Raw genomic sequence first — 17,629 nt, 5'->3', positions numbered from 1 at the left:
TTATTTGGGGAGGTGGTACGTGCATGCAGTTAAATTCCAGACCTTGCATGACTAACCTGTACGGGGCTGTGAATGATCCAGCCAGCAGGCAACGTGGGTTTCTAATGGAGATCTTTGTGGACTAGGGTGCTGTCTGGAGGAGTCTGATGTTTGAAAGGCTGGACAGGGCTTAGGTTGATGAACTGTTGCCTCCCTCCCCTGGCAGATTGAGTCATACGTATGCCGAATGTGTTCCCGAGGGGATGAGGACGACAAGCTTCTGCTGTGTGATGGCTGTGATGACAACTACCACATCTTCTGCTTGCTGCCTCCTTTGCCTGAGATTCCCAAGGGTGTCTGGCGGTGCCCAAAGTGTGTCATGGCGGTAAGGACTTCCCAGCCCCAGTCTGTGTCTGCCTCACAGGCTGTCCTTGCCTTCCTTCATCCGCTCTTATTGAAAGTAGCCTCCTAGGTCAGCCACAGTCTTATGTTTTGGGTCCCTGGGGTGGGGCTAGGTTGGGCAGAACTGTGGGAGAAAGAATAGGAGGACACTCAGCCTGTGTTCTCTGGGAGCTCTCAGACCACCCCGGGAGGTGAGAGTCATGATTAGACAGATCATATGTGGTGACATATAATCAAATGTTAAATTGTGTGTTAGAAATTCAGATGTAGAAGTTCAGAGGACAGGAAAGTGACTAAGGGTAGTAATCAGGGAAGGTGTCAGCAATGAGATTTGGAGGACAGGAATATGAAAAAAAATGTTCTTTTGATTTCCAAGTTTTTTATTCTTTGTTTCTTTTAGAAAGCTTGGAAAATAGACAAATTACCTATCATCTCACCACCTAGAGACAACCATTGTTAATAGTCTGGTATATTTTCTTCTCATCTTTTCGTTGTTGCGTATATATAACTATCTTTAACAAGTTTGGGATCTTACTGTATATTTTCGTTTGTTACTTTATAATCATTTTTCTATATTAAATTTATTCATGGGTATGATTTTTTTTTCCTTGTAGGGGGTCCATCATGTGGGTATAATATTTAGGTATTTTCCTTCTGTTGTGATAATTAGATTGGTTTGCAGTGTTGTAGATTTTACATACAAGAGGTGGGCAGGCTTTCTAGACTGGGGGATGGAGGAGTGCAGGAGTAAGGATACATGGGGCTAATGTACCTAGTGCAAGAGAGGCAGTGAGGAGAGCAGCTGAAGCAGCAGTGAGGGCTAAGAGGCCTGGGAAGTCTTCTAGTTCCATTTCATGAGTCTCCTACCTTGATCCAAATTCTGGGTGCTTGTCTGCATCTCTCCCTGGGTTTCTGGAGAGTAGACGCTGACAGTTTCTTGCCCTGTCAACTGTGGTCATAGAGACCAGGTGTGCACATGCACACACACTAGACACACACAAATGAGGAAAGAGACCAGGGCAGTGCATAATGGCCTTGGTAGTGGTGGGGATTCCTTTAGGGAGGAGTTTGGATACCAAAAGTATCATAGACAACAGACTGTCAGGTCTACGTGGCTCTCTTCTCTAAGTGGTTGTGGGCCAGTGGACCAGATTGACATTTAGTTTTCAGACATGAGCAGAAGGTATGTCTGACTGGGGTACATACATCTCTCATCTAAAACCACGAACATAGATACAAAGTGAGTTAGACACACGTCCTGTCTTCTGAGACAGTGTAAAGAACAGGAATAGTGTGGGGTTTGACACTAGGAGTTGCTTCCTTCGTTTCCCATCCTCCAAGCTACTAGAATATTCAGTGTCATTTTCCCAGGTCTGTAGTTCCAGTCTGGGCATAAAACTTCTCTAAGCATCCTGTATAAAGTCACATTTTATCTTGAGAGAAAAAATAGTGGCAGAAGAGCATGGGGTAGCATATTTAAGTCAGAGCCCATGGTTGAGATAGTAAAGTCCTAAAGGAAGAGAAGAGCAAGAGCATGGTAGAAGTGCATGTGGGGAATGAAGAGACTAACTGTGCTCAAGTGCTAGGAGGAAAAGGTAGAGCTGTGACGTGAGACCTGCCTCAGGGGCCTTCAGTACAGACCTAGGGCTGTTCTCCCTCCTGACTCCTACCCCATATTCCAGCTCCGCTTTTGAGGATTCTCCACCTCTTTGCCTCTGCCTTGGTGACATGTTCTCCTTTGGGTTTCAGGAGTGTAAGCGCCCCCCCGAAGCCTTTGGCTTTGAGCAGGCTACCCGGGAATACACTCTGCAGAGCTTTGGCGAGATGGCTGACTCCTTTAAAGCCGATTACTTCAACATGCCCGTACACGTAGGTGATGGAGGGCTGGGGTAGTGTCAGGGCTAGGGTCATAGGTACCTGATGGTCGATAGCTCTCCTGGGTCAGTGGGGCCAGGATATGATGGGCCACGGTCATCTGCTACCCCTGTTCCTTAGATGGTGCCCACAGAACTCGTGGAGAAGGAATTCTGGCGGCTGGTGAATAGCATTGAGGAAGATGTGACTGTTGAGTATGGGGCTGACATCCATTCCAAAGAATTTGGTAGCGGTTTCCCTGTCAGTGACAGTAAGCGGCACCTAACCCCTGAGGAGGAGGTGAGTAGGTGATTCATGGTTATGTCAGCTGTGTGACTTAAGCAAGTCGTTTAGTATCTGAAAGACTCAGTATCTCCATAGGATGGGGACTATTATGCCTACCTTATATGGTTGCTGTGAGATGTAGATGGGATGATATGTGTAAAGAACACAGCCTAATATCTGGCATGGCATCTCCAGTCATGAGATGGGCGTGTTTTTTTGTCTGTAGAATGGGTATAGTATCCATTTTACAGATTTTATAAGAATTAAATGAGAAGGTATATGAAGTACCTGACAGGGTGCCTGGCTCATTCATAAGAAGTGTTCAGGGACTGGGATTGTAAGCACAGGAAATAATGAGGCCCTAGGCCTGTATCAAGGGAAGGGTGCACTTTGGTCCAGAGCAGGAGCTTTTAACTTGCAGATATTTTGGTGGGTGGGCACATCTATAAACCTCCCTAAAATGGAAGTAAAGTGAAGTGAATTGAAATTTTGTGTGTATGCATTTGACGGAGGCAGGGGAAAGAACACCTATATTATTTCTTAGATGTTTCAGAAAGGCCTATGACCTCAAAATTAAGGTTCCCTGGGCTAAAGATCTCCGCTCCTTAGCAAAACTCTCATCCCTTTTCCACAAATACCTGACCTGACAGGAGTATGCTACTAGTGGTTGGAACCTGAATGTGATGCCGGTGTTGGAGCAGTCCGTACTGTGCCACATCAATGCAGATATCTCCGGCATGAAGGTGCCCTGGCTCTATGTGGGCATGGTCTTCTCAGCCTTTTGCTGGCATATTGAGGATCACTGGAGTTACTCCATTAACTACCTCCACTGGTGAGTGGGGTCCTGGAGAGCCAGGGAAGCACTCAGGGTGGGCTCCTTCAGTACCATAGGTGTGTCCACTTTACATGTCTCCTTTCTGCTTGGCCAGGGGTGAGCCGAAGACCTGGTACGGGGTACCCTCACTTGCAGCAGAACATTTGGAAGAGGTTATGAAGAAGCTGACACCTGAGCTCTTTGATAGCCAGCCTGACCTTCTGCACCAACTTGTCACCCTCATGAATCCTAACACCCTCATGTCCCATGGTGTGCCGGTGAGTGTCCAGGAAATAGGGGCAAGGTGTAGGAATGAGTTAGTGGTGTCCTTTGTGGTGGTGGTGGTGGTGGTGGTGGTGGTGGTGGTGGTGGTGGTGGTCGTGGTGGTGGTGGTGGTCATTGTCTGGAATCTACCCCTGCCCCTTTCTCATTCCTATTCTATCTTAATTAGGCTATAGGTTTGACAGAAATAATAGTGGTTAGAGATACAATGTGATGGTGAGCCCTCTGGGCCTGATGTTTGAGGGCAACACCTTAGGGATGGCTTCCACCAGTGGAAAAGGGAAATAGAGGAAGGACTGGGCAAGACAAGTCTCCTTGCTCTTAAGGGCACACATCATTTCCATTCACCTCCGGTTAGTCACAGCTTAGTCACATGGCCACATCTAGCTGTGAGGAAAACTGGAAAATCTGATTTTTATTAAGGATGGTCATGTACCAGCTACAAATTGGAGGTCATGTTATTAAGAAAGAGGGTGAGAATGAATATAGGGGTACAACTAGCAGTCTCTGCTATTCTTTCCATATTGTGACCCTTCTTGGAGCAGTGGGTAGGTCTGTTTACTTATTTAACAGGTCAGAGTTCTATGTTGGTAATTAGTTTGCAATATATAAGTGTACCAAATCCACATGTTGTACACCAACATGTTACATGTCAACTATATCTCAATAAAGCTGGGACGGGGTCGGGGGAAGTAACCTAAAAAAAAAAAAAAGTGTCAATATCTTTCAGCATTTAAAAAAAAAAAAGCTGAACCCAGAGTCCTGACTTGTCCTATTCTCCTTCTCTGTGGACTTCTCTCCCACCCTGGGTATACATCCTGGCTTACCTATAAGGGGCTTTATATTCCTGGGAATTTCTAACGTTGATTAGTATCGGCTAGTTTTCTGGTGTGGATCTTAAAATAACCTGATCAGCAGTCCTGTAGAAACAGGAATGAGTACATCTTTCACCTCTGCTTTGAGTCTTATTCATTCTGTGCTGCTACTACTCCCCACTCCCTTCAACCCCGTCCCCCCAAAACCATCCTTGGCTACCCTGCTGCTTAGTCTAGTGTGTGGGACATGGTAGGCAGTCAGTACATATTGAATTAATATCTCCTTGAAATCCCTGGTCATCTGTACAGTAGGTCAATGGTTCTCACCTGAATTTCTTCTTGCCTTCAGCTTGTTTTGCTATACTATATAACCTATGAGTAATACTTTTTATTATGCATTTTAGTGATACTTAACCAAGGTTTGAGATATCTAGGGAATTAGAGGAAATGCATTCCTTTTCCCTCTCTGCATCACCCCATTTAAGAATTACTGAAAAAAGAAAAAAGGAAGAATTACTGGGCTCAAGATGTAGAAATGACCAAGGGCCCTTCAAGTTACGCTCTTCACAAGTAGACATTGGGTCTGACCTTTCCTCAGACTCCTTTCTTCCTGACCCACAGCATCAGTTCTTTCCCACAGTGTCAAGGAGAATTATAAGAGTAGGAGAGGATTCTCCTTAAGGATTCAGACAGCTAAGATTCATATATACATACATACATATATATATATACACATATATATATATGTGTATATATATATATATATATATATTCACTCAATTCTAATCTCTTTTTAAAAAAACTTTTATCACAGACTTTTTTGCTTCCACCTCCACAGCATTTCTCCTGCTCATGGCTCCCCAGCTTCTCTGGCCAGCTGCTGCTTCACCACCCCACCCTCTGTCTGCCATGCCCTTCCTATAGGTAGTTCCCAGCATCTCCAGGCTCTTTGGACTTGGCAGTATCCCCTCAATCCAGGACATCTGATTTTCATATTCACATGTTGGCAGGCTGCAGTTTAGCCAGCTGGAGGTCCCTCAGAGCTATCTTTGGCCGCACACCCCCCCGCCCCCCGACCTCACCCATCTTCCCCTTTGGTGAGAGAAGGCCATTTCTTTTTATAGATAAAGGTATATAGTATAAGTATTTTCATTATAAAAGAAACATCCCCCCTTTCCAAAAAATGGCAGTAGAGAGGTCATCTCTATTTCCTCCACATTTTGTTACCTTTCCATCTGTTTTTTATGTAAGTTTTGACATGACAGTAATCAGTGTATGGATTTTATAATCTCTTGTTAAGTTTGATCATCTAGAATGGCATTGTCCAATTTGGTAGCCACTAGCCACATGTGGCTATTGAGCACTTGAAACATGGCTAGTCCCAACTGAAATGTACTGAAAGTATAAAACATATGTTGGATTTCAAGACATTGTATGAAACAGAGAATGTGAAATATCTCACTAATACTTTTGTATAGCAATTACACATTAAAATGATAATATTGTGGATATATTAAATAAAATACATTGAAGTTAATTTCACCTGTTTCTTTTTACTTATTTAATGTGGCTACTAGAGAATTTAAAAAGTACATATGTGGCTGGCATTATATTACTATTGGACAGTGCTGGTTTAGAATGATTTTTTACTTCCTCACATGAACTATTTATAACCATCTTTTATGAAAAACGGCTTTATTGCAGTATAATTTACATACCATAAAAATCACGCATTTTAAATGCACCATTCAGTGAATTTACAGAGTTGTGCTACCATCACCACAATCCAGTTTTAGAACATTTCCATCACCCCAAAAGGACCCCTTGTGCCCTTTTGCAGTCACTCTCCATTCCAACCCCTAGTCCCAAGCAACCACTGATCTGCTAACTCTAAAAATTTGCTTTTTCTAGACAGTTCCTATAAATGGAATAATATGTGGTCTTTTGTGTCTGGCTTTTCACTTAGCATAATATTTTTGAGGTTCATCTATGTTATAGCTTGCTTCAGAACTTCATTCCTTTTTGTGGTGGAATAATGTTATGTTGTATGGATGTACTACATTTTGTTTGTCCATTTCGCCAGTTGATGGACTTTTGGGTCATTTTTTAATAGCTGCAGAATGTGAGGAGAGCTCTCTAAAAAAAACTGCTTAGGAAACAGTAAAGTGACATTGCCAAAATGAGGGTGCATTAGGTTTTATTTCTGGCTCTGCTACTTGAGGCTTCTGTGGGACTCAGTTTTCACATCTATAAAATTAAGGCTGGGATTAGATCATTCAGCAAATACTGCTAGAACTCCCTCTGTGTGCAAGGCCTCTGGTCAGCACCCTGAAAGCAAATACACTAATCCCTGCCTTTAGTCATGTGCAGTTGAGTAGAGGACAAAGTTGAGTAAACAACTAGAATAAAATATTAGAGGTGCTACAAAAGAACAACAGACTGGGTCACTAGGAAGTGGGGGCGGGGGGGGGGAGGTCAGGAAAGCATTTGTAGAAGTGGTGACACTTGAAGGAAGAGTAAGAGTTTGCCTGTTGGGGCCGTGGCTTTATCATGTAGATATGGGGATTCAAGTGAGGGGTTCTCAACAGGGACGTTACATAATCAGGTTTGTATCAGCGATTTTGCTTTCCAGAGAGAAGTTATTGGTCCCATACCAGCACTGTACTTATTTCACTGTGTCTTCATCAGCATGGAATGTTCATTTTGAAAAACTTTGTGAGACTTCTTGGTAAAGACAGCTAATTAAACATACACATGGCTACTTCCATTCCTTACTGAAACTTCACAAAATGGCACAAAGTGAGTTTTTTTTTTTTAAGGTAAAAAAAAATCACAGAGATGGGGAAAACAAGAAAAGAGACAATGATAAACAGAATTCTTGAAACTAGGAAACAAATAAGAAAACTGAATCTTAAGCCAGTTCTGGAACATCTGAGAACCAATCTGATTTATACCTCGGTACCCCCCAAAGGTTCAGTAGTTGGTTGCAGCAGACATTCTGGGAGTAAAGACGAATGGGGTAAAAATAAAGATTGGTTCATTTTTATATAAGAAGCTATGGGAGGGACTTCCCTGGTGGCACAGTGGTTCAGAATCCATCTGCCAGTGCAGGGGACATGGGTTCGAGCCCTGGTCCGGGAAGATCCCACATGCTGCAGAGCAACTTAGCCCGTGTGCCACAGCTACTGAGCCCACGTGCCACAACTACTGAGCCTGCGTGCCACAACTACTGAAGCCCACGCACCTAGAGCCTGTGCTCCGCAACAAGAGAAGCCACCGCAATAAGAAGCCCAAGCACTGCAACAAAGAGTAGCCCCCGCTTGCCGCGACTAGAGAAAGCCCACGTGCAGCAACGAAGACCCAAAGCAGCCAAAAATAAATAAATAAATAAATAAATTTTTTTTTAAAAAAAGCAGCGGCAGCCATGGGATCCCCACCCACACTGGGCAGCTGGAAATGTGACCCTCCCTCACTCTAGCAAAAGACTGTGAGATTTACTTTCAAAGAAGTTGAAATAGATCTCTGGATTGAGGTCTTCTAGGTACAGTGGAGAGTAGAAGTATAGTGAAACTAGTAGGATTCATTGTATACCTACTGAATGCTGAGGTTCCCAGCCATCTTCCTCCACTTGGCTCTTAGAACAATAGCAGCCAGACCTTTTTCCTTCAGGCAAAAAAATAGGAGAGTTTTCTCTGGGGAATCTGACTGGCCCAAAAGGAAAGACCTAGAGTTTCCCATACTAAGTGGCTTCACTCTACAGTGGCTCACAGTTGACAAACTTCACCTCTGTACTCAGAACTTTCATTCAGCCTTTTCATTTCTTACTCTTGAATATTAACTAGATAGCCACAGATTAACAGACAACTGAGAAAACTCTAGAATAAACAAAGTAGAACCAAATGGTAAAAAAGCAGCTTGGACAAACAGAGGCTAGGCAGGGAGAAGTAAACTTCAAAAAGAAAAGGAAAAGAAACCTTATTAATACCTTCAGAGATGAGCATATATTGCAAACATAAAATAAGAACAGGATGCTATTTTAAAAGAACATGCTGAGAACGAAAATTAAAATTAAGATAGCAAAAGTGGAAGATGAAAAAAATAAAATAAAAAGCTTAGAAGATAAGCAGTTAAGGAAATCTCCCAGAAAATAGAAAGATAAAGATGGAAAAAGGTAGAGAAAGTTCGAGAATTTGTTCTGGGGGTTCAATATTCAAATAATTCTCTCTGAAAAGAGAATAAATGAAAACTGAAAGGATCAAATTGTTAAGAAATTGTTCAAGAAAATTTCCCTGAACTGAACGACAGTTTCCAGAATCAGAGGGCCTACCCAGTACATGAATGCAAATAGATCCACACCAGGGTATATCTGGTGAATTTTCATATCAAACAATGGGACCAGAAAACTCTTACAAGCTTTCTGAGAGAGAAAACAGGTTTCATTCAAAACATTAGGAGTCAGAACAGCTTTAGACTTTTCAAAAGCAACACTGGAATCTAGAAGACGAGAGCCGTGCCTTCAAAATTATTTTCTTTCTTTTTTTTTTTTTTTTTTTTAAATTGATTTTCAACTTAGAATTTTATGTGCAGTCAGATTATCAAGGTTGAGAGTAGAATAGAGGCATTTTTTTAAAAAGTTCTTCCCACCGTTTCTCAGGAAGTTCTTGGACGATGGTGCTTAAGCACAGCAAAGGAACAAACCAAGAAAGAGGAAGACATGGGATCTAGGAAACAGGAGATCTGTCAGGGGAGAGTGACAATCCAGGGAGGGCAGCTGGTCCCAATTGAAACAGATCATAAGGCTCCATGAGAGACTGCTACAGAAAGGTGAAAAGTGATAGGAGAGAGGAGAGTTGGACACTTGTCCAAAAGGTTGGGATCAAATTACTAATACATGCACAGAAAACTAAGCAAATTGAGACATAGGAGGCTATTTTTAATATAGTCTAGAGGCATGTTATTTAGGACTGTTAAGGTGAATGCCAAAATAATCAGAAGAGGTGAAAATGAATGGCTCTGGGGAATGGAGAATGGCAGGGTCTGCTGATTTTATAACATCTTATAGAACCACTTGGCTCTTGAAACTGCTTACATGACTGGTAACAAAAATTAATGAAAAAACATGTCCAGCTTAATGAAAAGTGATATTTTGAATTTTTAAAAAATTATTAGGGAAGTTGAAATATTTTGGTATGTACATTTCCTGCTTTTGACTCAAATTTTCCTGTCATCACAAATCAAAACCTTGAGAGCAGAGACCAATGGTCCTTTCTTTCAGAGTTGGAGGGTCTGGGAATCTGTTGTCAGACTGTGTTCCCTGAGACTTTCCTTCCTCTCCTTAAGGATCCTGCACTTAGATCTCTGTCTCAATGACCTTGGCTTTTCTTCCTCAGGTTGTCCGCACAAACCAGTGTGCAGGAGAATTTGTCATTACCTTCCCTCGTGCTTACCACAGTGGCTTTAACCAAGGCTACAACTTTGCTGAGGCTGTCAACTTTTGCACTGCTGACTGGGTGAGTCTGGAGTGTGATGGGATGGCAGGGAGAAGCAGGAGGGTTGTGGGGAGGCTGAGGCACCATCACCTCCAGACTTGGCCATACTCAACCTTGAACCTGTCCACAGCTGCCGGCTGGGCGCCAGTGCATTGAGCACTACCGCCGGCTCCGAAGATACTGTGTCTTCTCCCATGAGGAACTCATCTGCAAGATGGCTGCCTGTCCAGAGAAGCTCGACCTGAACCTGGCAGCAGCTGTGCATAAGGAGATGTTCATCATGGTGCAGGAGGAGCGGCGTCTACGAAAAGCCCTGCTAGAGAAGGTGGGTGGTGGGGAGAGTGCCCTGGATTGGGTACCCTAGTCTGGCAGAGGTGGTGGGGGAGGAAGAAGTAGAAGATGTAGCCTCTCCTCTTAGGGAGTAGTGAAAAGAACTAGACATATCTGGATTGGAAACTACAATTCCATTCTCTACCATTTACTAAGAACTGTTAGTAAGTTAATTTACTTCACTGAGCATCAGCATCCCCATCGGAAAAAAAAATGGGGATGATAATAGTGCTTATCTTTTGGGATAGTTGAGTGAATTTAAGATGTTTGTTAAGTAAGTGACCCATAGCAGGTGCTGTTATTGCTAATGAGGTTATTGCATCGTTATTTAAATAACCCAAGACCAACTGACATATGAAACCCCCACTTGCTGGTAAGCTGGATAACCTTTTCAAGTTACTTAACCTCTCATAGTCTCACTTTCCCACTCTCTAAAATGGGAATAAATACCTAACTTGCAGGGTGGTTGTAAAGCTTGAGTAAGGTGATTTATGACAAAGCATCTATTGCTGCACTTGCAGTGTAGTAGATGCTATTATTGGTAATATTAGTACATGAAGAAAATGATAGAAATATGGAACATTTCTTAAGAAATGCCATTTTATTACACTCATATAGTTCAGTAGCTCAAACTCGGTTAATATTACTGAGTAGAAGGCGGCCTTCCTTTAATAGATTTCTCATAACATGTCAGTTTTGTTTGTAGATGAGTGGGACTGCTATTCATGTAGTTCAGCTGCCTTCTTAAAGCTCCACACTTGCCCAGTTAGGGAGTTGACTTAGTGAGAGTCCTCCATAGGATTACAAAGGAATGCTGGTCCTGAGGAATCCCTTGCTGGATCTCTTTTCTTAAAATAAGAAAATTTAGGGTAATACTTTCTTATTTTAAAGCTCATTTATAACTTTCCTATGAGCATGGGTTGTAAGGAGAATTGCAGCTATGGTAAGTGTTGGAAGTCGGGGGCCTGTCAGTCTGTGGTATTAGTTGGTGAGCCCCTGGGCTTTTCTAGGCATCATTTGCTCTCTCTGTTCAGTGCTGTTATTGAATGATCACTCTGGGGCTGTGCTACACTACAGAAGGAGTCAAAGCAAGGTGGGAAAAGATGTTTCCATCCTAACACTCAGAATTCTCTACACTTGGCCCTTACCTAAGAAGGGTTCTGGACCCTGTAAATTCTGTAAAAGATTGTGTGTGTGTGTTTGAGTCCTTTTCTGGGGAGAGGGCTCATAGCTTGCATCCAGTTCTCAAAGGAGTCCATGAACCAAGAATACCTAGGGGCTTCATCCTTTGAGCAGCATTCTCTGGCTTCAGAATCAAAATAGGCTGCAGTCAGATTCTCACTTTGGGCAAGTTACTCTCTCTGAGACTTAGTTTCCTCCTTAGCAAAATGAGACAGGCCTGTGAAGTAGGTATCCTTATCTGAAGATTAGAGCCAATATCAGTTAAATATTTGTTGAGTGCCTATTCTTTTTTCCCCTCCTATAGTCACCATGTTGTACATTGGATCCCCCAAACTTATTTATCTTCTAACTGGAAGTTTGTATCCTTTGAGCAACGTCTCCATATTTTCCCTACCTCCCTAGCCCTTGGCCACCACCATGCTACTGTTTCTTTTTTTTTTTCTTTCTGGCTACATTGCAAGCCGGCTTGCAGGATCTCAGTTCCCTGACCAGGGATTGAACCCAGGCCTCGGCAGTGAAAGCCCGGAATCCTAACCACTAGGCCACCAGGGAACTCCCACTACTCTGTTTCTATGAGTTTGGCTTTTTTAGATTTCATATATAAGTGATATCCTAAGATCCTTGTCTTTTTTGTCTGATTTGTTTGACTTAGTATAGTGTCCTCAAGGTCCATCCATGTTGTCACAAATGGCAGGATTTATGTCTTATGGCTGAATGATATTCCATTTTATATGTGTATGTATGTATACACACAGACACACACACACACACAGACACACACACACACACACACACACACACACACACACACACCCCACATCTTTATCCATTCATCCACTAATGGACTCTTAGGTTATTTCCATATTTTGGCTATTGTGAATAATGCTGCAGTCAACATGGGAGTGCAGATATCTCCTTGAGATCCTAGTTTCATTTCCTTTGGATATATACCCAGAAGAGGGATTTCTGGATCATATGGTAGTTCTATTTTTAATTTTTTGAGGAACCTTCATACTGTTTTCCAAAGTGACTGCACCAATTCGCATTCCCACCACAGTGCACAAAGGTTCCTTTGTCTCCACATTCTCTCCAACACTTGTTATCTCTTGTCTTTTTGATAATAAGCCATTCTGACAGGTGTGAGGTGATAATTATGGTTTTGATTTGCATTCCCTGATGATTAGTGATGTTGCACATCTTTTCATGTACCTATTGGCCATTTGTATGTCTTCTTTGGAAAAACATCTATTCAGGTCCTTTGCCCAATTTTTATTCGGGTAGTTTGGTTTTTTGCTGTTGAGTTGTATGATTCCTTTATATATTTTGGATATTAACCCTTTAGCAGATAGACGGTTTGCGGATATTTTCTCCCATTCCATGGGTTGCCTTTTCATTTTGTTGATAGTCTCTTTTGCTGTGCAGATGCTTTTTAGTTTGATATAGTCCCACTTATTTATTTTTGCTTTTGTTGCTTGTGCTTTTTAGGTATCATGTATAAGAAATCATTGCTAAGACCAATGTCCAGGAGCATTTTCCTTATATTTTCTTCTAGGAGTTTTATGGTTTCAGGTCTTATGTTTAAGTCTTTAATCCATTTCAAGTTAATTTTTGTGAGTGATATAAGATAAAGGTCCAGTTTCATTCTTCCGCATATGATTATCCAGTTTTCCCAGGACCAGTTATCAAAGAGACTATCCTTTCCCCATTGAGTATTCTTGGCTTCCTTGTCAAGTATTAGTTAACTATATATACGAGAGTTTATTTTTGGGCTTCTGTTCCATTGGTCTGTTTTTATGCCATTACCATACTGTTTTGATTACTATAGCTTTGTAATATAGTTTGAAATCAGGAAACTTCATACCTCCAGCTTTGTTTTTCTTTCTCAAGATTACTCTGGCTATTCAGGGCCTTTTGTAGTTCCACTATTCTAAGTGCTAAGATACTTTTCTAAGTCCTTAGTCTCTTTACCTTTGTTAATCCTCATAACAACCCAATGAGGATAGTACTGTTGTCTCCATTTTACAAAGTAGGGAAACTGAAACCCAGAGAGGTTTAAATAATTTACTCAATATCAACGCAGCTAGGTTTGTAATGTGCAGTGGACTCATCTTATGAGCAGGATTTGTAATGTGCAGAGTGCATTTGTGGCAGAGCGGGATTTGTAATGTACAGTGGACTTATGCAGAAGTTAGGTTGGTAGAGAAGACAAAAACGTTAGAATCAAAATTTCCCTCTAAAATCCCTAAAATTGCCCGTAATGTATAGCATTATATTGTCTTTCACTTACTCCAAGATAGCTGGTTTTTCCTCCATTTTTGGAAGGGATTGCTTTTTCTTCATCTAATTAACAGATAAAGTCATTGGCTTAGGTTTGGAGGCCATGTTTTTTTTGGGGGGGGGCGGAATTGTATCTTTAAACACTGAACACAAGCACGTAGAGTTTATTTCTCTAAGTTATAGATGGTGTGTGCAGCACGTGTGCTGATAAAGCAGCCAGCACAGTGCCTGGAACACAGTGGGCTCTGAGTGCTTGGAAGCTAGCATTATTCCCCAGTACATGGCACTTCTCTTGGCCACTTCCACATATTGCCATCTCTCTGGTGCCTTGGTCCACCACTTTCCTCACCTTCTCTCACCCCGAAGGTCCTTTCTCCTGATCTGAATCTTACCTGATTTTTCTCCCTCTCAGCCCATGCTGATCTTAACTCTGCTTCATGTGATTCCCCCAGCTTTGGACTTCACAAAGGCAGTGTGCTCTGTGGAGTTTTGTCTACCCCACAGCTCTTAGCACAGATTTGAGTCTAATGTGGGGCTCAGTGAGTCTACTGTGGGGCTCAGTGGTGGCTGAGTTAGGGGTTTCTGCAGCCCTCTTCTTGTTCTATATAATGAACACCCCCAGGGCATCACGGAAGCTGAGCGAGAGGCTTTTGAGCTGCTCCCGGATGATGAGCGCCAGTGCATCAAGTGCAAGACCACGTGCTTTCTATCAGCCCTAGCCTGCTATGACTGCCCAGACGGCCTTGTCTGCCTTTCCCACATCAATGACCTCTGCAAGTGCTCCAGTAGCCGGCAGTACCTGCGGTGAGCAGGGGGCCTACCTGGAGGAAGTGGGCTGAGGAGGGGGTTGCAGAACTGGGCCAGATGTGCTCTTCCCTGCCCTCTTCCTCCAGATATCGGTACACCTTGGATGAGCTCCCTGCCATGCTCCATAAGCTGAAGGTCCGGGCTGAGTCCTTTGACACCTGGGCCAACAAAGTGCGAGTGGCCCTGGAGGTGGAGGATGGGCGGAAGCGCAGTGAGTGATGGGGGGACGGAGGGACTCCACAGGCAAGTTCTATTCCCTTTTCTTCTGTACTCCCCCACCCCCTTCCTCTGCCTTTACTCAATACTGCCTACTCCTTGCTGCTCTCATTCTCTCTCCAGGCCTTGAAGAGCTGAGGGCACTAGAGTCTGAGGCCCGTGAGCGGAGATTTCCTAACAGTGAGCTGCTGCAGCGACTAAAGAACTGCCTGAGCGAGGCAGAGGCTTGCGTGTCCCGGGCTCTGGGGCTGGTCAGCGGCCAGGAAGCTGGGTATGGCAGCATGAGGCGTTGGGCACAGGTAGACTGCTGTGGAGCCAGCACCTAGGAGAAGGACTATGGTAGGGGGAGGGGTGGACTCTGAGTACCATTAGGCAGATGACATCAGCAGGAAGCTGACAAGCACTGCAGTTGGAGGCATTGGGGAGGGCAAGGAGGCCAGGCAACTAGAATGGAGGGGAGCGCCTCAGTGCTAAGAAAGCTAGGAATGTTTCTTTTTATCAGTACCTGAAGGTACTGATTTCAGACAGGCCGAGGGATTTTGTGGGCAGGGAGGTGTTGTGGGAGGTTTAGGGACAAGAAGAGGACACAGAAGCATAAACTGATCATAGAATTCACAGTAGAAGATGGATTAAAATTGTCTAGCTTCTGTTACCATCAATTTCTAAGCTTCCCCCACCAAATATATACTATATTCCTCTCTTCTAATTCTTCCCCCCATCATATGAACTTGCATGTATCTTAAAACCCTCCCTCTAACCTGGGCATTTGTGGGGAACTGTGAAGTATGAGAGGTCAAGGTGGGCAGGGATGAGGAAAGGTGTTGGGCCTTAGCACAGAGATGGAGGGAGGGGACTGGGTTTGGACTTGAAACCCTACATGTGAAACTCCATAGCCCCTACAGGGTGGCTGGTCTGCAGATGACCCTGGCTGAGCTCCGGGCCTTTCTGGACCAGATGAACAACCTGCCTTGTGCCATGCACCAGATTGGGGATGTCAAGGTGAGGAAGGGTGGACTTGAAGTGCTGCTGAGGGATCGGGGGGGATTGGGGGACCTGAGCAGCAGGCCATTCTTGGCTTCTTTCAAAAGTTGCAAGTATTTGGGCAAGACAGGATGCACGTGTGAGAATAATGGGAGGTAGGAGGCAACGGGTTTTTAGCAAATTGCCTCTGAGAAATGGGATTTGAGGGGCAGGTGACAGGTTACAGGTACAGGATGCATAGTCAAGGGAAGGTTTCCTGGTGGAGGTGGAAGAGGAGAAAGGAAGTAACAAGTATGTTTGTGGGCTTGGAAAGCTGAGTCAAGTTCAGGAAGGTAGAGAAGTGGGATGGAGAGGGCAGTGGACACCAGTATGAGTGTAGAGATTGTGAGAAGGCCAAGCATAGCAGAGCATTTTTAGGACAGAGGGTCTCCTGATGCTATACATCAAAATCCTCTGGGGACTTAAATAAAGCACAGGCTCCTGACCAACCCCTATTAAGAATCTCAAGGAGTGGACCCAGAGATCTGCATTTTAAACAGATGCCACAGGGTATTCTATCGGGCAGTGAGTGTTGGGAACCACTGCTAGGGCCTGGCAAAGGAAGAGAGCCCAGCCCGTACTAGGCTCTCCTCGCAAATACTGGAGGGTAAGAAGATAGGTAGGGCAGGGGTATGTGGTGGTGGGACTTCTGTGTGAGCCCTGCTGAGGAGTTTGTTCTTTATCTGTGTCCTGGTAGGGTATTCTGGAACAGGTGGAAGCCTACCAGGTTGAAGCCCGTGAGGCCCTGGCCTCATTACCCTCCAGTCCGGGGCTCCTGCAGTCCCTGCTGGAGAGAGGGCGGCAGCTGGGGGTGGAGGTACCTGAGGCCCAGCAGCTCCAGCGGCAGGTGGAACAGGCGCGATGGCTGGATGAGATGAAACGCACACTGGCCCCCTCAGCCCGAAGGGGCACCCTGGCTGTCATGCGGGGACTGTTGGTCGCGGGTGCCAGTGTAGCCCCTAGCCCTGCTGTGGACAAGGCCCGAGCTGAACTGCAGGAGCTACTGACCATTGCTGAACGCTGGGAGGAGAAGGCCCATCTCTGCCTGGAGGCCAGGTGGGTCTAGTTTCTTCCCCTCCCTGCTCTACCGCAGCCCTCAAAGTTTAGCAGAGAAGTTGAAGATGATTCCCATGGGTGGCCTTGGGCACCAGACTCCTGTGTGTTGGTGTATTGACTATCCTCGCCTTTTTTGTTTCCTATCTTTTTTTTTTTTTTTTTAAACTCCATAGTACACGTAGAGGCAGAGATAGTCTTACGGAGAAGCAGAGATGGACAGATACAGAGCTATATAGAGGACTAGCTCCACAGGCTGACGTGTGCACACACTCACAAGCACAAGTACCAAAAGGTAGATGGACAGGTGTCAGTAGAAAGACACCATGCATGGGACAATCTGACAAACTGCAGCACCAGGTTAATACTGCAGGTTCTGTGTGTAGGCACTGCCAACAGGCTGACAGACTGGTGGACAAGCAGAGGCATGGAGGTATGGCAGAAGTTGGGTGCGTGCAATCTGGAGCATGCAGGGACTGACAGCCACGTGTAGGCAAAATACAAGCAAATAGGCCCAAGCAGCTGCCCCAGGGGCTCATACTGCTGTATCTGGAAGTCAGACTGGGCTTCTGGTCAGGCAGACCACCCCACACTGAGGCCTCTCTTTTCCCTACCTTTAGGCAGAAGCATCCACCAGCCACGCTTGAGGCCATAATTCATGAGGCAGAAAACATCCCTGTTCACCTGCCCAACATCCAGGCTCTCAAGGAGGCTCTTGCTAAGGCCCGGGCCTGGATTGCTGATGTGGACGAGATCCAAGTGAGGACCCTGTTACCCGCCCCCCGCCCCCCCCCCCCCCCCCCCCCTCCCCCCACCCCCCCCGC

At 44.5% G+C, this 17,629-nt stretch overlaps 1 protein-coding gene across 8 annotated transcripts in view; it reads left to right on the top strand.

Moving 5' to 3' along the window:
• The window catches only part of KDM5C (lysine demethylase 5C), a 31,864-nt gene that overhangs the window by 10,349 nt on the left and 3,886 nt on the right, over window positions 1-17,629 (top strand). For all 8 annotated transcript variants that reach the window (XM_024126792.2, XM_024126796.3, XM_055081622.1 and 5 more), the window contains 13 exons: window positions 206-364; window positions 2,131-2,250; window positions 2,377-2,535; window positions 3,171-3,352; window positions 3,450-3,612; window positions 9,822-9,941; window positions 10,051-10,245; window positions 14,332-14,513; window positions 14,603-14,727; window positions 14,856-15,003; window positions 15,626-15,731; window positions 16,450-16,808; window positions 17,426-17,564. In XM_024126792.2, coding sequence (XP_023982560.1) covers window positions 206-364; window positions 2,131-2,250; window positions 2,377-2,535; window positions 3,171-3,352; window positions 3,450-3,612; window positions 9,822-9,941; window positions 10,051-10,245; window positions 14,332-14,513; window positions 14,603-14,727; window positions 14,856-15,003; window positions 15,626-15,731; window positions 16,450-16,808; window positions 17,426-17,564 — 2,157 coding nt within the window. The remainder of the gene's footprint in view (window positions 1-205; window positions 365-2,130; window positions 2,251-2,376; window positions 2,536-3,170; window positions 3,353-3,449; window positions 3,613-9,821; window positions 9,942-10,050; window positions 10,246-14,331; window positions 14,514-14,602; window positions 14,728-14,855; window positions 15,004-15,625; window positions 15,732-16,449; window positions 16,809-17,425; window positions 17,565-17,629) is intronic.

The sequence above is a fragment of the Physeter macrocephalus genome, chromosome 21 (assembly GCF_002837175.3).
Source record: "Physeter macrocephalus isolate SW-GA chromosome 21, ASM283717v5, whole genome shotgun sequence".
Classification (NCBI taxonomy): Eukaryota; Metazoa; Chordata; class Mammalia; order Artiodactyla; family Physeteridae; genus Physeter; species Physeter macrocephalus.
Note: the sequence above shows the minus strand (reverse complement) of the source record. Positions and strands in the feature narration are given on the sequence as shown.